General features: G+C 38.8%; 2 protein-coding genes and 1 pseudogene across 2 annotated transcripts; all 3 read right to left on the reverse strand.

The window, feature by feature from the left end:
- Positions 1-556: 556 nt before the first annotated feature.
- LOC106378547 lies at positions 557-3,507 on the reverse strand. The gene is made up of 4 exons (XM_013818658.1): positions 3,087-3,507; positions 2,739-2,969; positions 1,602-2,546; positions 557-1,539 (listed from the first exon to the last, which is right to left on the reverse strand). The coding sequence occupies exons 1-4, from the start codon at positions 3,505-3,507 to the stop codon at positions 557-559; spliced, it is 2,580 nt and encodes an 859-aa protein (XP_013674112.1).
- On the reverse strand, positions 3,435-5,701 carry LOC111208924 (annotated as a pseudogene).
- A 12,934-nt stretch (positions 5,702-18,635) lies between these two features.
- LOC106381948 (phosphoribulokinase, chloroplastic) lies at positions 18,636-20,535 on the reverse strand. The gene is made up of 4 exons (XM_013821887.3): positions 19,997-20,535; positions 19,502-19,671; positions 19,177-19,421; positions 18,636-19,080 (listed from the first exon to the last, which is right to left on the reverse strand). The coding sequence occupies exons 1-4, from the start codon at positions 20,533-20,535 to the stop codon at positions 18,829-18,831; spliced, it is 1,206 nt and encodes a 401-aa protein (XP_013677341.1). The 3' UTR covers positions 18,636-18,828.
- Positions 20,536-22,001: the final 1,466 nt, after the last annotated feature.

Raw genomic sequence — 22,001 nt, forward strand, 5'->3', positions numbered from 1 at the left:
CTCCAATGACATCATCTGGAGAGTGATTTTTGTGAACTGTGACTGAGGAGGGTATGATCTGATCTTCAATCTTTGGGGCTTGGTCGTGCGATGATGTGGTGCTGGTAATGATGTATAGAGTTGTATCTTGTGTGATGCACACATTTCTTTGAGCTGCATCAGTCTGATAGAAGCCCATTCGATCGTCAAACACCATATTGACTTTGTTATCGATCAGTTTAGTCCTTGAATTGTACACACGGAAGGCCGAGCTATTGGTGGAGTATCCAAGAAATATCTCCACATCGCTTTTGGCATCTAATTTGCCCAGGTGATCTTTGTCATTTAGGATGTAGCATAGGCACCCAAAGACGTGGCAGTAACTGAGGTTCGGAGTCTTTCCCTTGAGGATTTCGTAAGGTGTTGTCTTGGTATTGGGCTTCACATACACTATGTTGATGATATAGCATGTTGTGTTGACAGCTTCAGCCCAAAATCCAGAAGGAACATTGTTTCCAGCTAGCATGGCTCTTGCCATTTCTTGGAGTGTTCGGTTTTTTCGCTCAACGATTCCATTTTACTGAGGAGTCCTTGGTGCTGCGTACTGATGCTGAATGCCTTGGCTCTGGCAGAATTTTTCAAACTCCTTGTTCTGAAACTCACCTCCGTGATCACTACGGATCTGGACTATGCCACCTTTCTCTTGTTTGAGTTGTAGTGCAAGGATTCGAAAGCTTTCAATAGCATCTGACTTGTGTCTCAAGAACCTAACCAAAGTGAACCTGGAAAAATCATCAACAAGTACAAAAATGTATCGCTTTCCAGCAATACTGTTACGGGTGATTGGACCCATAAGGTCCATATGAATGAGCTCAAATACACGTTTAGAGTTGATCTGAGATACCTGTTTGTTTTGAACCTTGATTTGTTTACCTTTGCAACAAGCCTCACAAACGTTGTCTGTAAGATTTTCGAGTGTTGGGACCCCTCTCACCACCTCTGCTCGTATCAGTCTGGATAGGCCGTGAGTGTTCATATGTCCTAGTTTCTTGTGCCAGAGATCAATCTGAGATTCTTTTGCTGACATGCACTGGTTTGATGGTTTCCACATGTAGCAGTTGTTTTCTGAGCGAAACCCGTATAGGACTAAGTTTCCTTTTTCATCGATGGCACGACATTCCTTCTTGTCAAAGATGACTTGAAGACCTTCATCGCAGAGTTGACTGACACTTATGAGATTGGCTTTTAGCCCATCAACAAAGAATACGTTTATGAGTTGAGGTAAGTCTGCTCTGTTGGTGTTTCCAACACCGCGTATCTTCCCATAACCACCATCACCAAAGGTAACTTTTCCCCCTTTGATGTATTCTACTTTATCCAAGCAACTCAGGCTTCCTGTCATGTGCCTAGAGCATCCACTATCAAAGTACCAGGGGACTTCAGTAGAAGTGGTGCTATCAGTAGTGGTGTAAGCGACCTTTGCGACTGCTGGCTCCGAGTCGAACACACAAAAGAGTTTTTCTATACGATCATCATCGTCGGAGAGTGACACATCAAAATCTGAGTGTGACATTGATTCCTCATCAGAGGAGCACCAGTTCTGCACGAATGCAAGGTTGCACATGATGGCTTTGCCTTCCCTTTGGCAATGGTTAGAGGTTCAGCCATCTCTCCTTCAGTTTTCATCTGATGTGTAACTCTGTTACCGTAGTTTGGGTAGAGATCAGTCTTTGCTATCCATACAAATCCCACTTTGCTTGGTTCAAGGAAGCACTGATTCATCGTCCATGCACGTCGATGTTGACTTCTGCGAAAGTAGCAGTTAGTAGCTTTGTGTCCAGGTTTACAGCAGAACAAGCATCCATTTTGTCGAGTGGTGATCTTTCTCTGAGTTCGAGCTCTCACATCAGTATCAGGAGGTGTGACTTCCTGGCGATCAGTTGATGCAAGAGGTTGGGTACTCTTTACAAATTTGATGCCTTTTGTGACGTCACTTGTATGTGATGTTGACCCCAGATATCCGAGACCTCGGTTAATTGCAGGAGACTGTCCTTGAGACAGTTTGTGATCCAGAGTCTTGGAGCCAGTATTGAGCATCCTCCATTTCTTGTAGTTTTCACTGAGTTCCCGTTGCAGTAGTTGACTTTTCTCCAATTCCTCACTTAGTAAGTGCTGAGTTTGATCAAATCTGGTTTCCAAGTTCTTCAAGCTGTAAGCTTGATCAGAGATAGTTTTCACTAGGACAGATCGATCTTCCTTCTCCTTCAACAAGGCTCTGTCCTTGATCAATTGTAGATTCTCCAGACTGAGTTCAGTGAATTTATCAAATAGAGTTCGATATTCTGTTTTAATGTCTGCAGCACACGCCTCGACGTCTTGTTCTGTTTCTGACTTTGAGTCTGAACTTGAGATGATGTCAGGTTTGTCATCCTTACTGACTAATGCTACAAAGTTCATGAGCAATTCCTTGTTGTCCTCGTCACTCTCAGACTCGGTGTCGCTGAAGCAGATAAGAGACTTGTCCTTCTTGAGGTTGTTTGGACACTCACTTCTGGTGTGACCATAGCCTTTACACTCAATGCATTTTAACTCCTTTCTCTTTGTCAGAGGACATTAATTGCGAAAGTGTCCATAGCCTTCACATTCGTGACATTGCAGTTCCTTCCTGCGACTTCTTCGTCCAGAGTCATTTCTTGCATTCTGATTTGAAGATCGTTCACTGTCTCTGTTCTGGAATCTGTTGCTTGACCGGTTCTGACCTTCTTCAACCCTTTTAATCATCTTGTTGAAATTCTTTGCCATGAGAACCATGTTGTCCTCAATTCGCTTGACTCTGTCAACTTCTTGAGTATCTGCTGAAAAGGCAATTCCTTTCTGTCCTTTAGGACTCTCTTCCACAAGCTCAAGATCATGAACCTTCAGGATACCCGCTAATTGATCGAATTTCATCTCGTCAGTGTTGACCGTGATCTTCAGAACAGTTTTATAGGCTTCAAATCGAGAAGGAAGACATCTCAGTAGTTTCTTGACAAGTTTCTTTTCATTGTACTTCTTGCCAAGAACCGAGGCTTCACTAGATATGGAGCTTATTTTTTATATGAAGCTACCAATTGATTCATCATCCCCCATGCATAGATTCTTGAACTTTGAAGCTAGATGATCAATTCTGGTGCGTCTTACACTAGTGTTTCCTTCAAATTGGTTGATCAGAGTGTCCCATGCTTCCTTGGCAGATTCACAGCCTTGAATTATCTTGAATTGGTCAAGGTCTACAGCGGAAAAGATTATGGTGAGGGCTTTTGAGTTAAATTTGGAAGCAGCTTTATGAGAGTCTATCCATCTCTCCTTGGGTAAGGGTTCCATAGACTTGTCATCCATAACCATGGTAGGTGCGGTACATCCTTGCTCAACAGCAGTCCATGCATCTTCATCAATGCCTCTGATGATGTGTTGCATCCTAGCTTTCCAATGTCCAAAGTTTCCCTCATCCAGCATGGTCGGTTTTTTCAGTGCAACCAGTTCTTTCATGGTTTCCATAATAGCCGCATGATGTCAACCTGTGAGTAGACTTCTTGAGTCCACAGAGGTGACCTGCTCTGATACCAAATGAAAGATCAAACGGATACCCATGTATAAGAACTGAAACAGTTTTCAATTAACACTACTTGTTATATTAAGAATCACTTAGACAATCCCACAAGATATGTCTAATCCGATTTACACAACGTCAATCTCGACTTGACACGGACCAATCCTTAATCTATCTCAACACTCAACTGGTGACAAGAATTCACCAATTGTTACAATGCAAGCACAGTATGGAACATCCTCTCACACTTTCTCTTCTTATCACTAAAACCGTAACCTAGACTACCTCGCTAGTTATAGTTAAATACTCTGTTACATAATATTCTCTTCTCCTAATATTACGCCAACAGCAGATCTTTCCATGCTTATCTCAAAAGCAATGATCTTCTGATCGATGTCTCCACGTCATCAACTAATTACTCTTCATACCGGTATCTCACATACCGAATGAACCGTGTAGCACATGCTCTGTTTTCCAGTGAACCGGCTCCTTTCCTGGAGCTAACAGATTCAAACAAAAGTTAATAGACTTAGAAAAATCAAACATAAATTATTGGGTCCTCGTAAAGTGCATCTGGCCCATTACCTCCAACAATGGAGTGATTCGCGGGTCTAAATGCAGCCGTTGTGTATATTATCTCTTTCATCTGTGCAATCGCCTCTGCATCTGGCTCGACACTATATAACATACAAAGAAGTTAAATGTTGGACACTGATGTTTGAAGAACAAACTCTTTATTTCTCTATTCTTGGTTTCGTAGACTTCCATTGATTCTCATTGTAAATGAGCTTGGACTTCCTTTCTCAGAATCATCTTTAGGATGATGAACAATAAGTGATTTCCTGTCTTGTCTCTGTTTCTCTTCGAAGACTTGGATTTTTGTTATTGTCTCTGTCATGATCTCTCTGTTTTCAGACTTCTGTTCATGTTGTTGTTGTTGATAACAAAAAATTGAGCAATGATGGATCTATTACCAACATGTTGAATCTCACTAATGACTCAAAGATCAGACATGAACAGTTGCCCAGATTTGTGTTAATGAGTTCGTGAGAAGAAGAACAGAGTTCTTATCCATAAGTTCATTTCATCCCCACATCAAATCTGATCCTTGATGCTCCATGATTTTTCTCTCTCGGGTCATTCCATAGATAGCTTGCGCGTACACGGATTTCAATCCTCCATTGGATCAAACACAGGCCTGAGAAAACCAACAACGCCAATGTGAGAAATGGAGCAATTTTTGCAAAGAGAAATGATCATTTGATGAAACTTCTCTTCATATATATTCATGCTCACATTAACACCATTTATAAGGGTTTATAAAAAAAATTATAAGAGTTTAATAATCTTCATAAAACTATTTATGAATTGGAGTGGAGAAAGGCTCACTTAAAAATATTTATAAAACTATTTATAAGGGTTTATAAAAAAATTATAAGAGTTTAATAATCTTCATAACAAAATTTATAATAATTAATAAATCATTTAGAAGAATTTACAAATCCTTACAAAAATTTATAAGTAAATATTTATAAAGCTATTTATAAGTGTTTATAATTTCTTATAAATATTTGTAAATCATTTATAATTATTTATAATCATTGATAACAAATAAAAATAATTAATAAGAGTTTATAAAATCAGTTGTAAGAGTTTATAATCTTTACAAATAATTTATAAGAGTTTATATATATATTTATAAGGGTTTATAAATATATTTATAAGAATTTAGAAATCCTCATAAAATCATTTATAAGAGTATATAAAATCACTAATAATAGTTTTATAAGGGTTTAAAAACAATATATAAGGAGTTATAAAATCATTAAAAGAGATTTACAAAATCATTTTCTAACCAAAAGCATCATCAATGTATGTGTAATTATAAAATTCATAAATTATCTCGGGACTATGACGAGTTTATAAGAGTTGATACATCAGAAATGAAAGTTTAACTCAACCTGGGAAGTCATGGGTTCGAGTGCCGCTGGGAGGTGATTATCTTGAGGACATTCGGGCCCAATACGGAGAAGCTTGCTAATGTGTGGCCACTGGTGGGATTTACATGGGGTGATCACCAGCCCTTCTGGATGCTTCGGCGGGCTCCCCGGCTAAGATCCGGTGGACGGTCATTGGCACTAGTCGGATCCTCTCGATGCTCCGGATACCAGTATCATCAAAAAAAAATGAAAGTTTAAAAATTATTTTCTAAAGTTTAATAAATCATTTATAAAGTGTATAAATCTATTTTAGGATTTCTAAAGTCTTATAAATCATTTATAAAATTTTAACACTAATTTATAAGAGTTTATAAGTTGATTTTTAAGTGATTTTTTGTTGACTTATTGATAAGTGCTTATGAATATTTATAGGGTGAATATATAGTCTACTTAATGCTAGGCAGAATGAGTATAAGGAACTCAAAAATGATTTATAACATTTATAAACTGATTTATAATTGCTTTTAAGTTGATTTTTCTAAAATCGCTCAAAAAGACAATCAATACAAAAAGGCTTTGCAAAACATATACTTTTGCATCATCGGATGATGAGAAAAACTTTGTGAAAATTTCAATGCATTCAAACACAATCCTCTGAAATAATTTAATTCCATTATCACTGTTATCTTTTAAAGGGTTAACATGTAAGTACTTTCTACTTTCTCTGGCTTGAGTGCAAGCCACTCTGAGCACCAACCAGCGTGACCATTTACGAGTGCAGATATAGATTTCTCAAGAGCATCTAAAAGAACATATACACTGCAATCACAAAACAAATTCTAGTTCATGAAACCTCTCAGAAATAATAATTCATCTACAAAAGAAGCAAAAAAAAAAACAGTGTCTGAATTATATGATATATACTATCAAAGATTTATTTTGATTGTCCACATAGCTTCGATGGTGTTTCCTCAATGCACTTCTAGTGTTCTTCGACTATATACGGTTCTAAAGCATCCTATTCACACACTGTTTTAGAATATCAAAAAGCATGTTCTTTGGCATATCACCAAAGGTCCTAAGATCATGTTAAATGCAACTGCAAGAGTAAATATACTCAAATCTAGTTGCAGTTAGCTCTGAAACTACAAGATATTCACCAATTAACAAATTTTACCCAATTATTTTCTTATTAAGGAGCATCAATGGATAAACTAAAGCAAGAGACACATACTAAACTAAGAATTCATCAGCAACCCAAAGATAAAGGCATATCACACTGAGGCAACTACCAAAAAGTGTATATGCCTCATTTAGATTTACAAGTGGATAAGGAGAGGTCTTTAGACCATAGTAAGCGTCAACTTTTGAACCACATCGTGATGCGAGAGAGCATCTTTTTGTTGATTACTCCAAGCAGAAACCAAAAACGAAATCCAAAAGCTTTAGTGATTGCTTTTGCGGGATTGTGATATAGATTCAAAAACTAAGTTGAATCGAGAAAGTAAGAGAGAGCTTGAAATAGTGGAAGTGGAGCTTCCATGGTAGTCATAACCACGATCGAGAAAACTTGATGGTCGTGGTTAGTTGTCTTCATTCGCCGGGGTTCACAGATGATCGTGAGAGAACGTTGGAGATTGTTGGAGGTCGTCGGAACTGAAAGTTCTTAACACCGAAAAGATAAAGCCTTGGTTTGTATATTTAATTATTTAGGGGTATAATAGTCTTTTTTTCTTATCTACACCTAAATATAAATGTGGTTAAGCTAAACATGAAAAAAAAGACTAAGAAAGTGATAGTTTTAGCAATTTTTCCAGGGGAAAATTTCAAGGGAAATTGCCACAAATACTACATTCATAGTACCACTTTTCATGTCTACACTAATCACTTTAAATGAAGGGTAAAAGACACTTATACCCCTAGGGTTAAATAATCTAGACTTAGAGTTTAGAGTTGAGGGGTGGGTTAGGATTTTTGGAATGTGAAATTTAGTATTCTAATAAATATATAAGGAAAAATGATTGATGACTACATGAAGTACTGGGCATCACATGACTAACCATGCAGACTAAACTAATGTCTACCTAGCTACACGAAGTATATGTTATGCATGACAACATCCCTCAACTTAATGATGTTATGTAGTTAACATCACGAGTTTAATTTCATTCATCTAAAAAATGATGTGGATGTGAGACATCATTTATATCTCATGTTTTATCAATTAAAATAGGGATTTTTGCAAAAGTGACTCAAAACTTGAAGTCAAACAGAAAACTAACATTTTCTTTTGACTCCTTTTTTTTTGAGATTTTAACCCCACACCTGCATTTTATCTACGAAAATGCCATTAACATTTTTTTTTTCTTTTTTTCGAAAATGGCTTCTTTACTGTCTCAACCTCATCTTCTTCAAGTATTTACAATATTGCCACTGCAATGAATAGTGGCAACAACCTTGTACGAACTGTTTGGAGCTTTTAATGCCCTTTAATGCACGTAAATCTCTTTACACTCTCTCTGTTTCAATTGTTATGAACTAAAAACAACATTTCTTTCACTTTCTCTCTATATTCATCCAAAAAACTCAAGCTTTTGATTCAAAATATGGGCTATGGTTGACAGAACCATATTTCTTTCGTTTTGACTTACGGTTGCTTTCGTTTGAGGTTCTGGGTGGTTGGAGAAGACCCTGTGTGCAAACGAAGTCATCTCACCTAGTTTAAGGTACGAATTTGAATTTTTTTTCAAGATCTGTTCGCGTAGAAGACTTACTAGTAAGTCATCTGTATGTAGAAGACTTACTGATGAGTCTTCTGGTCAAACGGACGACTTAAATTAAGTCGTCCAGCTTTGTTTGTTAAAAAAAAACACTCCAGACGACTTATATATAAGTCGTCTACGAGAAACGGGCTAGTTTTGCATTTGACCGAATCGTGTCAGATCTTTGACTATTTCTGGACGACTTATAATTCAGTCGTCTCTGGGAAAGTTAAAATTTCAATATTTTATGAAAACTTGACGACTTACGTGTAAGTCGTCCTAGGTTAGTTTTGTAATTGAAAAATAAAACTTCATAATTTAACTTTAACCAGACGACTTAATATAAAGTCGTCCCTCCAGAAGACTTAATTTAAAGTCGTCCGGGGAAAGCAAAGTCGTCCAGAATTTTTCCCAATTTTCTGGTCAAACCTTGCTTATCCCGGACGACCTTAAATTAAGTCGTTTAGCTGGACGACTTTCATCTAAGTCGTCTGGAGAAAGTTAAATTTCAAGTTTTATTTTTCAATTACAAAACTAACCTAGGACGACTTACGTGTCAAGTTTTCATAAAATATTGAAATTTTAACTTTCCCAGAGACGACTGAATTATAAGTCGTCCAGAAATAGTCAAAGATCTGACACGATTCGGTCAAATGCAAAACTAGCCCGTTTCTCGTAGACGACTTATATATAAGTCGTCTGAAGTTTTTTTTTTAACAAACAAAGCCGGACGACTTAGAATTAAGTCGTCCCTTTTAATTTTCAATTGCAAAAGTGACCTCTTTAGACGACTTACCTTTAAGTCTTCTGGACGACTTAATGCTAAGTCGTCTGCGGCAATGTTTATTGAACTTCTTCATTTTCTCTATGTTTACTAATGTGTTTTATTTTGAATATTTGCAGATGATTTTTCAGTTACATGCAGTGTATGGAGAATGGTTGTTGAGAGATTTCCGTTGGGATTTTGTGGTTGATGATCTCAAAGGAGCAAGATTGTTTTTATTGAATGAAGATTCAACACATGCTGAACTTGTTGCAATGGCTCAAGAAGATTATAACCTGGACATGAGAACAGTGAGTGTGGAGATTAGCTACTCATTACCAGCAGAAATGATGATGGCTCCAGGCAGTCTTCCCATTCATGTTACAAGTGATAGACAAGTTCGAAACTTGCTGGAGATACTCAAAACCCATAGAGTATGTCTTTGTGTATCAAGCCGCAGCAAGGTCGAAACGGTTTCAGAGAAAAGGGATATTGATGAAGCTGGTGAATGGGAAAAAGATGTTGGTGATAATGATGAAGCTGGTGAATGGGAAGAAGATGTTGGTGATGATGATGAAGCTGGTGAATGGGAAGAAGATGTTGGTGATGATGATGAAGCTGATGAATGTTTTGAAGATGTTGGTGATAATGAGTTTGTTGAAGATGAAAATCAAGATGGGGAGGAGGAAAATGGGGAGGAGGATGCTGATAATTCTATTGTTGGTGAAACGGATCAGAATGGTGGGGATTACAGTCTTTATGGAAAGGTTCCAGATGAGGACGAGGAAGATGATGATAATATTTGTTTTGAAGAAATCCAAAAGACATATGCTAAGACAAATGCTATTGAAGGAGGAAAATCGAATGGTACCAGTATCTATGTCAACCAGAGTTTTGTTAGCAAGGGTGCACTGCTTTCAGAGCTGCGGTTGGCAGCAGTGAGGGGTAAGTTTTCTTTCAGATTATACAAATCAACGAAAACTCTCGTTGTGGCAACATGTCCGGTTAGCTATTGTGGATGGAAGGTCAGAGCGAGTGTCAAACATGGGACAAACACGTTTTGGGTAACAAAGTATGTGGAAAAACATTTATGCTCAGCGGGAGACCGAATCGCTCAGCGGAGACACTGTACTCCGAAGTATGTAGGTAGTCTTTTCATTGATCGTGTTGGAATCATTGATGGGATAACTCCGCAGCATATCACTGATGCAATGAGGAACATGTTTGGCATGGCGCTTGATTACACCACTTCATACAGAGCACTGTTATATGCACAAAGATTGGTGAGAGGATCAGCAGAAGAAGGGTATTCGCGTCTGGCATCATATCTCGAGCAAATCTCCATTGCAAATCCTGATTCTATCACGGCGATAGAACTTGATTCTATGAAAAGATTTAAGTATCTATTTCTCTCTTTTGGAGCTTCTATCAAAGGTTTTAAGTATCAGAGAAGGGTCATTGTGGTGGATGGAACTCACCTAAGTGGAAAGTATGGAGGAACTATGTTAGTTGCAGCCGCACAAGATGGCAATTTTCAGATATTCCCATTGGCTTTTGGGATCGTGGATGAGGAAGATATACCTTCTTGGGAATGGTTTTTCACAAAATTGGCTAGTTGTATATCTCATGACAAGCCTCTGGTGATAGTCTCCGACCGGCACAAGGCCATTAAAAGTGCGTGTGATAAGGTGTTTCCTTGGGCAACCCGAGGAATATGTTATTATCACCTTCAAGATAACATTGTCAAAAAGTTTAAAGGGAAACATCTCATGTACTTGGTGAAAGGGGCTGCTTATGCTCACACGGTTTACGATTTTGACCGGTACATGGCTGAGATACGGAGTGCAAACCCGGAACTTGCAACGTATTTGGAGAAAGCCGACGTCAGGCTATGGTCAAGGGTTTATTGTAAGGGGAACAGGTTCAACATAAAAACAAGCAACATTGCTGAATCTATTAATTCCGCACTGAAGCGAGCAAGAGGATTTCCGATTACGTTCCTGCTGGAGTTCATAAGGCAGAAGTTAGGAAAATGGTATTGGAAAAGGAGACAAGATGCTTTGAGTCTCACAACTGAACATAGCGGGGGTGTTGAATACTTGCTTGCTGTTCGAGAAGAGATAGCGGGTACGATGACGGTCGAACCAATTGATGGATGGCATTTCTTTGTCAAAGGTGGCAAAATGGACTGTGTGGTTGATTTGGAACATGCAAAGTGTGATTGTGGTGTCTATGGAGTGGAGAAAATACCTTGCTCTCATGCTATAGCTGCTGGAATACATGCTGGTTTGCATATCTCCACACTTGTATGTCCACTGTACTCAAAGAATTATCTGTATGCAGGATACTCAGAGAATATATATCCTATCGTGTCACAACATATTGAGGAACGAGAATGCTTTCCTCCAGAACTAAAGCGTGGTCGGGGGAGACCGAAGAAATCAAGATGGCAATCTTGGTTGGAGCTATCTAGGATGAGAGGACACAAACCCAGGAAGAAACACAGGGCACGGAGATGCTCAAACTGCAAGGAAACTGGCCATACGAAACCACAATGTACACAACCAGTTGACTAGTTGTCCAGACGACCTAAATTTAAGTCGTCCAGTCTTGATTACCCGTCCAGACGACTAAAATTTTAGTCGTCCAGTGTATTTTATTTTTAGACGACCTTCTACTAAGTCGTCCAGTGTATTTTATTTTTAGACGACCTTCTACTATCCCTTCAAGTGTATTTTATTTTTAGACTACCTTCTACTATCCCTTCAAGTCGTCCAAACCTTCTAGATGACTTATTTGTAAGTCGTCCAGTTGGAAAACCTTCCAGACGACTTATAATAAGTCGTCCAAACCTTCTAGACGACTTATTTGTAAGTCGTCCAGTTGGAAAACCTTCCAGACGACTTATAATAAGTCGTCCAAACCTTCTAGACGACTTATTTGTAAGTCGTCCAGTTGGAAAACCTTCCAGACGACTTATAATAAGTCGTCCAAACCTTCTAGACGACTTATTTGTAAGTCGTCCAGTTGGAAAACCTTCCAGACGACTTATTTCTTCCAGACAACTTATATATTTACAAATCTATACAAAGACAAGCTGAAATACAAATACTTCGCTCGTTAAAAAATCATGTTCAAATACAAAGACAAGTTCAAATACAAACACAAATCTAATCATACATGCCCACGAACTTATCACCATCCACATTTTCTTTCAGATGCTGATCAACAAGCTCCTTCCATATATCCACCGCCATATTATCCCTCATTTTCTTCGCGTTGCACCTAGCAAAGTCTTTAGGGTCAAAGGAGACCCCAAGAGCATGACATTCAATGTACTTTACAGCGTACACGCCACAATCACCATTGTTGGCCGTGGGTACACCTTTCAGCGGTCTCTCATATGTGTATGGCTCCAACCCGTATTTGACCCGTATTTCGTCGGTGGCTGCGCACTCAACAAGCAGATAAGGGACCATCTGGAGAAAAGGCTCCATTATCGCATCCCATGCGTCTGGTACACTAGATGAAGGTATGCTGTCCCAGACGACTATGTGCCTCTTAGGGATCGATATCCAAATAGCAACCCAATGCTTGTCGTCCAAGTTCACTGGCGCATAGATATCATCAATGTCCTCCCCCCACTTCTTGTTTGATTGGCAAAATGAAGGTATTGATCCGTCATAAAAATTCGACGCCCCACCAGGTAGAACTCTTCCTAAACCTTTGTGATCAGGTTCCGATGTTTTGAAGAGCTGATACTGCTCTCTCCAAGACTGGGAAAAGTTGTGATCCAGGAAGCACATTCGCTCGCTCCTGAAAGCTTGTGGGTTCTCCTGATACCTCTGCCTTAGCACATTAATCCAAGCATCTATATGCTGCATATTAAATATAACAAGTTAGAAGTTACCAGACGACTTAAATATAAGTCGCGTGCAGAAGACTTACGCAGTCTTCCAGCCATCCTCTGGCTGTCCGGAGGAAGTGGTACCACCTTGTTGGTGATGTACGTGGTTTGTCCTCGGTCTTAGTTAAATAATGACTGCAAACAAAAAAGCAATCAGTTTTGGACGACTAAATCAAGCTATTATGGGTAAAGCAATCACTTACGGATCAGTTTTCAACCAATCAGCGAGTTCCTTCAACTTATCTTTGTTTACTGGCGGAAATGGATTATAGGCTGCCACTTTATCTTTTTTTTTCTCTGCCGTATAAGGAGATCTCACAGTGGGAGCAGGTTTCTTCGCTCGTTTACTCTTTGCACGCTTGTCCAATACAACCAGGCTCGGTTCTGAAACTGGATCGCTTGGCTCGGTGGAAGCGAGGCTCGGTTGTTGATCGGTGGAAGCGAGGCTCGGTTGGTGATCGGTGGAAGTGACAGCAACAATCTCTTTGGAGGTGACACCATCTGCTTTATCCTCCGGCAAGATCTTATTTACCGAGTTCGCCTCGGTTGCTGTATCCTCCGGCAACCATCTCTGCAATAAAAGTTGCACACAAGTTAACCCTGGACGACTTAAATAAAAGTTGTCTGGACGACTAGTTGACCCTGGACGACTTAAAATTAAGTCTTCCGTGGTCAACTAGTCGTCCAGACAACTTACGTTTAAGTCGTCCAGGGTCAACTAGTCGTCCAGACAACTTTTACAGTCGTCTGGACAACTAGTTAACCCTGGATTTGATACTAACCTCTTTGATTTGAGGAGGCTGTTTCTTTTGAGGAGGAGGCTGTTTCTTTTGAGGAGGAGGAGGCTGCTGCTGTTTCTTTTGAGGAGGAGGAGGCTGCTGTTTGGTTTGATGAGGAGGAGGAGGCTGCTGCTGTTTCTTTTGAGGAGGAGGAGGCTGCTGTTTGGTTTGATGAGGAGGAGGCTGGTTACTAACCACGGTTTCATTGGCATGAGGGGTAGCCTGTTTGTTTCTACCCCCGGTTTCTTTGGCAAGAGGGGTAGGCTGTTTATCTTGAGGGGTAGCCTGATTGGTTAGAGGTGGAGGGGTAGCCTGATTGGTGACACCAACCTTCTTCTCCACAGCTTCCAATCTATCGGACAACTTCCTAAACTCCCTCATGCACTTATTAAACCCTTTTTTCATGCAGTCAGCTACGCCCTTGAACATAATTTCCAACTCCTCTCTGGTCACCCCTCTAGCCTCTTCTCTAGCCTCTTCACTAGCCACTTTAGGAGCCTCTTTACGAGCTTTCTTCCGAGGTCTTGGATTGTCTTCCTCCTCCTCCTCCTCCTCCTCCAACACAACCATCTCTTTGGCCTTCTTCGATGGAGTCACAACCTTAGGTTTTGTATTGACCTTAGTACCAGTGACTTCCCAGCAATCCATGGTCCACTTCCACGGTCTCCGCTCATACATGACTTTAATGATGTTCTCCGCGGGCAGGTCCTCAACCTCAGAGTCCCATTTTGGCCACATTTCACTAATGTCCTTCTCAACAAAGTTGATCACGCGGGTCTGCAGTAAATAGAAGAATCGAGTTAGATATTTGAAAAAAAATACTAAATAGACGACTTAATTATAAGTCGTCTACTAAGTCGTCCAGCTGGAAGACCTTCCAGACGACTTATAATAAGTCGTCTAATAAGTCGTCCAGATGGAAGACTTTCCAGACGACTTAATTAAGTCGTCCGATAAGTCGTCCAGCTGGGAAGACTTTCCAGACGACTTATTATAAGTCGTCCGATAAGTCGTCCAGCTGGACGACCTTCCAGACGACTTATAATAAGTCGTCTGCGCAGTCTTTTGGATTGAAGTAAATACCTGACTCAAGATAGCAGCTTTCATTGATCTGCGGCCTCTGCTGCCCTCGTAAGCCAGTATCGGTGGAGACGGACTGTCTGCTCTGGGACCACCAATACTAGCACCCAATTCCGGCATAGCTGTGTACGTCCAGACCTGAAGAACTTGTATAAACCCATCCACGGTGTAACAGCCAGCAATTTCTTTGTTCCACAAAGAGTCCATCAGCACCTTAAACGCGACTCTCCCCCATGGATAATTCTCAAACCGTTCTAAATCCATCACTAGCCTTGCCAGAGTAGATCGTGTAGCGGTTGAAAACTTTCTCCCTTCAATGAATCCAGTGAAGATGGAGAGGTACGCGAGCCGCTTGCGATCTTCCCTGGACCAATCCCCGCATCTCTTCAGTGCTGCTATTATCTGATCAGTAGTTGGCCCAGCTTCCAGATGAACTCCCAGCATCCCCCAGAAAGAAACCATCTCTGGGGTAACGTCACATTTTGGTGTCTCAAGGTCCTCGATGTACTCGCAGTTTAGACCAGTGAGGTTTTCAAACTCTAACAGTGAAAACCTCAAAGGTTCTGGACCAACGAGAGACCACATCTCATACTTCTTCTTAATGTCCAGCTTGAAACTGAGCATGTAGTGAACCAGCCTTGAAGCCCAACCAAATCCCTGCTCCTTGAACTTGATGAAAACTCCCAAACTCGACTCCTTGAGCTCTTCAAATTCGTCATCAGTAAGAGCTTTCCTAAGAGCAGTATGCAACTTGCTGTTATCCGTATGATACGAAATGCTATTGTGGGCTTCTGGCTCTTCCCCTGATGTGTATAACCTACGGGGGAGTTCTGGAATATCCATCCTTTTTGTCTGCAAAATAATCAAAGACAACAATATAAGTCCAGACGACTTAGTAGACGACTTAAATTTAAGTCGTCTGGAAAGTCTTCCAAATGGACGACTTATATTTAAGTCATCTACTAAGTCGTCCAGTTGGAAGACTTTCCAGACGACTTAAATTACTTACAAGTCTTCCAGTCGCAGAAGGAGTTGGAGTACTCGTCATTGCGGTTATAGATCTGAAAAAATAAACGTGAAACGGTGAGAATGAGTAAATTGATAGAGACAACGTTTTATGTTCATCTTTTCCTCGAGATTGATGACTTAGCGGCGTTAGGGTTTACAGAGAAACGGCGCTAAGGTTTACAGAGAAGAAGCGGCGGCGCTAGGGTTTAGAAGAAGCGGGGGCGCTAGTGTTTAGAGAAAGCGGCGGTGAGAACGTTGGTGACCACGGTGGCGAGGGCGACGGTTTGTTCGGAAATAGTGGAAGCGGCGGCGCTAGGGTTTAGAGGAATCGGCGGCGCTAGGGTGTAGAGGAATCGGCGGCGCTAGGGTTAGAAGAAGCTGCGGCGACAACGGTGAGAATGAAGTGAGATAGATAGCTGACGTTGAGAACGATGGTTTGTTCGGAAATCGTGGGAATTCGAAATCGCCTTTGAGAGAGAACTGTTAGGGTTTCTGAATTTCGCGAAAAATGAAACAAAAAAAATAAAAATCACCTTATATATTGGGTAAATAATCCGGTTAGCTTTAAAAGTACATTGGTAAACTGCGGCGACAACGGTGAGAATGAAGTGAGATAGATAGCTGACGTTGAGAACGATGGTTTGTTCGGAAATCGTGGGAATTCGAAATCGCCTTTAAGGTTTGGTCCGGTTTAGACGACTTATTCTGGCTGATAATGTACAACAGACGACTTAATATTTAGTCGTCTGTTTTCAGACGACAAAATATTAAGTCGTCCTAGACCCTAAAATGAACCCCTAAACTAAAATGACTAGATTAACTAACTAACCACGTTATAAAATCAAATTATACTTAAATAGTGTTTACTATACACAGAAATGAACACGCATAAGTAATTTTAAAAATTTTCAAAAACGGTTTTAATGCTTTCCAAAATCTAACCCTAAGAACACATACAATACTACAACATATGTTGATGAAACATAAACTAAAGAATATCATGACTCACTACTTTCACTCATCTATGCTGAAAACAATTGAAATTTGTTATATCTTAATTTATACCTCCTAAGACATATGTTAATTACATAATTCCCATTTTTCACTTATCAAAATATTTTTTACAAAATTTTTAAATTATGTTTAAGACTAACTGTCCAGACGACTTTCAGTTAAGTCGTCTGGACGACTTATTTTCAAGTCGTCTAAACAGACGACTTGCGAGGGGTAGAAACGTAAAAAAAATTCCGTTTTTTTGTTTGGTCACAGGGGATAGTTGTAATTTCAATAGCCTTTTAGGTTACTTTTGCCTTTGACCCAAGTTGGGGTATTGTTTTGGGTTTGACTCCAAGTTTTGAGTCACACTTGGCAATTCTCCCATTAAAATATGATGTACCTCACAGTAATTTAACTAAAACTAGATTTTGATCCGCGTTTTAAAAGTATAAGAATATTTTTAACAAAATCTAATTTACAAAATCACTATGTTTTATAAAATTTTGGTAAGTAGATATAGTGTTTTAACATTTTTATTTTAGTGCATTTGAAAACTATATAATTGTATTATTTTATTTATATTAATATGAAATTTATAAAAGATATTATTTAATTTAGCTTTTTTAAATTATTTAATATTGTTTTTAATTAACTTTTAATACAATTTATGTAATTCATTTGATTAGTTGTGTGATATATACTTATTTGATCAATTTTTTTATTATAAAACTTATTTTATGTCAATTTACTGATTCTAATATTTTATTTGTTTAACATAAATTAATTAAATTAATGAATTATATTATTTATATTTTTATAAACAAAAATTGCATTCATTTAAGCTTAGTAAAACTTTCATATTATATTCTTATTCTTAGATTATTTTTATTCATAAAAGTATATAATTCATAATTATATATGCGAGATTATGTTTGGTTTAAGTTGACATTAAATAAGTTTTAAACAAATAAAATGTGAAAGTTAATAAATTGACGTCAAATAAGAATATAGTTAATACAAATAAAGTAATTTAATTATATAGTTTTCAAATACACTAAAATATAAAACACTACTTATAAAAAAATGTTAAAACATATTGATTTTGTAAATTAGTTTTTGTTAAAAATATTCTTATGCTTTAAAACGTTGGTTAAAATCTAATTTTAGTTAAATTACGGTCGGATCGGTCATGTTTTAATTGATGAAACGAGATAGTTAAACGGTTTGTGACAGTTGCATCAGTTTTGGATGAATGAAATTAAACTCGTGATGTTAACCTTATAATATCATTAAGTTGATGGATGGTGTCATCACCTGAAGAATGACCAGCGTTTGCTACACACATGGAAGAATTCTGCCGCAGTAAGACTTTCTTCCCTAACTTCAAGATCAGACATATTCCAAGGGCACAAAACGCAATGGCAGACAAGCTTGCCCGTGGTGCGAGGAGTTCTCCTTCAGCTATGTTATATGTCGATTCACTACCCCCGATTTGGCTATCTGAACAGGTGGTTTCATAGGCTAATAACCTTTTATGTTGTCCAATACTTCATGTAGTCAGCAATCATTTTTTCAATATATAAATAAATAGATAACAAATTTAAAAAATTAAAAAAAAAAGTTTCAAACATAATTTTTGATTTTCAAAATGAAATTTTTTTAGAAAATAATAAAAAAATTCAAAAAAAAATTTCAAATTTTTTTTATAAAAAGTTCGAATTTGAAAAAGTATAATCCGAAAACATAAAAAAATTATTTTTTTAAAATTTTTATTTATTTATTTATTTAAATAATGATTTATTATATATACAAGAGAAGAGAAGATGGATCAATGTATTAACCAGATTATTATTGCTCTTCTATAAACTTCTCTACATATATTTTTTTTTTCTTGACCATCTCCACACAAATTACAAACCAAGAAAGACCGTCCTTTTTCGCCATGAAAATCCGCGGGAAACAACGCATAAAGAAAGAAGGAAAGAAACTAGGAACGGATTTATCGATGGATTCTATTGTGCTTTCTTAGGCTTTAGCAATTTCTGCAGGCGCAGTGGCTTTGTTGGCAATGAGCTGCTCATAGAGATCTCTGATCTTCAATCCAACAATGGTCTGGAAAAGACCAGTCCCGTTGTTGCTACCAGGGAAGTCAGCATGTTTAAGCATCTGTTGAGTGACTTCACCGTAGAATTTGCTCGAGAGGTTGCTCAAATGACTCTCCACGTAAATCAGCTCGTCTAGTCTATCGAACTGCCCATCCATCTCCAAAACCGAAACCTGAAACAGACAGAACAAAATTCTCAAACTAAAGCTAAAGAAACTAAACTCATTTTTTGCAATGTTACCAATAGAGAAACATATAGATAAATGTACCTCATGGTCGAAGTAGGTATCAGGTTCATAGTTCAACTTGATGCCAGGGTACGAGCAGGTGAGTTTACGACCACAAGGGATCCACGAGATGGTTGAGCCTTCATCGAAAAGGTAAACAGGGCTGAAGTACTTAACACCTTCCTTCATAATCAATCTCACTCTCAACACTTTGCCTTCATTGTCATCTGGAATTAGCTGCGTTGGAAGCACTTCTATCACCGCATCCGCATACTGCTTTTGTGGGTCTGTATAAGCCATTCATAGATTGTTAAACAGATCATTTTGTTTTATCCGGTAAAACTGAAAACCGAAGTTAGAATCATACCAATGAATGCATCGAAGTCGGGCTTTCGTGCTTCTATACTTGCTTTGATGCTCTCTAAGCTGTGACCTCTTTCAGCCATGTCCCTCTGGATTTTCCAAGCGAACTTGACCTCATTGCTAATGTCTAGGTAGATACTGAAGTCCAATAATTCTCTTACTCTCTCATCAAACCTTCACATGTTGATAAAGTAATTACTATTAAAAAAAATATTAGATGACCGAAACTATATAGACTTAATTAAACATGGGGATAAAACCTTTATTATAAAAATATTGTAACGAGTATCCACCCAAACTATAGACTTAATTATTCGAATAAAATCTAATATTGCCCAACTACGAGACTTTCATGCAAAGGTTCAAAAATCCATTCTTTTGATTCTGATACTGGATCTTATTTTAAATATTTTAATTATTCATCATCATCCAAATTCCGACAAGAAAAACATATAAATATGTATGTCTGAAAGAATAAACAGAGTATTGAGTAGCTTACATTGGGTGAAGACCCTCGATCACGAGAATTTTAGGAGGCTGAATAAGCTCAGGGGCATCAAGAAGTCCAGTGACGTGATTATAAATGGGTTTCTCGACGGCGATACTACTCTTGAGAGCTTTGACTTGCTCATACATGAGATCAAAGTCATTGGCGCGTGGGTCCAAAGCAGTGACTCCTTTCTCTTTGCGACCAGTCCTGTCTAAGGAATGGTAATCGTCGAGACAGATCACAGTGGTCATGTCACTGATGAGTGTGTTGGAGTCAGGGTTCCCTCCTTTTGGTGGCTCGGCGGCACCACCGAAGACACTGGTCAGCCTCCGCATGAAGGTACTTTTACCGCATCCTGAGTCGGCTGCGAGTCCGATCACGACGGTTTGCTGTGCAGCGCAAGTGATGATTGTGTTGAATCTACGGTTGGTTTGGGATTGATGACGACGGTAGAAGAAGACTTGTTTTGAGGTGGAGGAAGAAGGAGAAGAGGTTAAGAAATGAGTTGAGTTGAGAGCTCGTGTTGAGTAGATTGTTGAGACAGCCATTGTTGTTGATGTTTGGGGATCCTCTTCCTCTTCTTCTCCGCCTAAGCTCTCCCTGCTTTGGTTTGAGTGATGAGGATTAGGATAGAATGTAAGAATTGTGGGTAACGAGTTTTGATTTATGGGTTGTTGTGTGGTGATATAAGGAGATAAATGAGAGGAGGAAAATGGGTCTAAAGGAAACAAATGGCAATATGCAAAGAAGAAAATGAGTTTTGTTTTTTCTTTAAAAAAATGTGTGGCTCATGTTTTGGTTTACTGGAGTAATATGCTTTGTAATCTTTTTAGTCTCTTTGTCAAAATAATTGTTGATGATATAGAGGATAACAAAACATTTATAGCCACAAAAACAAGCAACATTTTTCTATTTACTTCATGTTTTCTTTTGTTTGTCTTTGGTTAAGATATGCAAAATGGTATATGTTTAACTATTAAGCTGAAATGGTTACTGGATATTGAAGTTTCAAAGAGGGTGGAGTTGCCGATGAAGCGATAAAACAAGGCATGGAGAAACACATGGTCGTTATTAGCTAGCTTTTGGATATTTGTATTGACACGTGGGGGAATATAAGTGGAGGAATGGGGATTATGTGTTTATGGTCTGAAGTTGTGTGAGAGTGTATTATGTGGGTCCCATTGACACTTCGAATCTTTATGGCCTTGGAACAACTTTACGTTTGTTGGAAAAGGATGGGAAATTGTCTGTGTATTATTAATGAACAATAAAGTTTCCTTATATAAGGATTACAAAGTATAGAAAAAAGAAAATTATCCAAACCCTAATACAACATGAAATAGAAAAAGATCTAAAACAGAAAAATGGAAAACGTCCTAAGACTAAAGTTGGCTAAGGGATAGGCCGACTCTCTCTCCTCTTGGACGCTGACTCTCTCTCCTCTTGGACACGGCTGGGCCTTGTCTTGGTCTTGGTTATGGGCCATCCACATAATGATTTATAACACTCCCCCTTGGATGCCATAACCATATGGGTTTGTATCATGCACGACGTTGCCTCATTAAAACCTCTCTAGGAAAACCAAAAACCCAAGGTAGGAAAAAATGGAAACCGTAGACAGGAAAAAGAGTACAACACATGACACTCCCCCCTGATGAAGGCATCACTGAAGATCTTTCAACTGGCGCATTCCTATCTGATGAAACAGCTTCCTGAACGTTGAGGTTGACAGAGACTTGGTAAACAGATCGGCCGAATTGTCACTGGACCGAACATGAACCACTTCAGCTTCTTTAGCCTTCTGCAGGTCATGGGTGAAGAAGAACTTACGCAAGATGTGTTTTGTTCTATCTCCCTTAACGTATCCATCTTTGAGCTGAGCTATACAGGCTGCATTGTCCTCATAGATGATCGTTGGTTCTTCCTTTTCTTTTCCCACGGCCAAGCCACTCTCCCTTAGGATATGGCCGGTCATGTTCCTCAACCACACAAGCTCTCGGCTTGCTTCATACAT

The sequence above is a fragment of the Brassica napus genome, chromosome C8 (genome assembly GCF_020379485.1).
Source record: "Brassica napus cultivar Da-Ae chromosome C8, Da-Ae, whole genome shotgun sequence".
Classification (NCBI taxonomy): Eukaryota; Viridiplantae; Streptophyta; class Magnoliopsida; order Brassicales; family Brassicaceae; genus Brassica; species Brassica napus.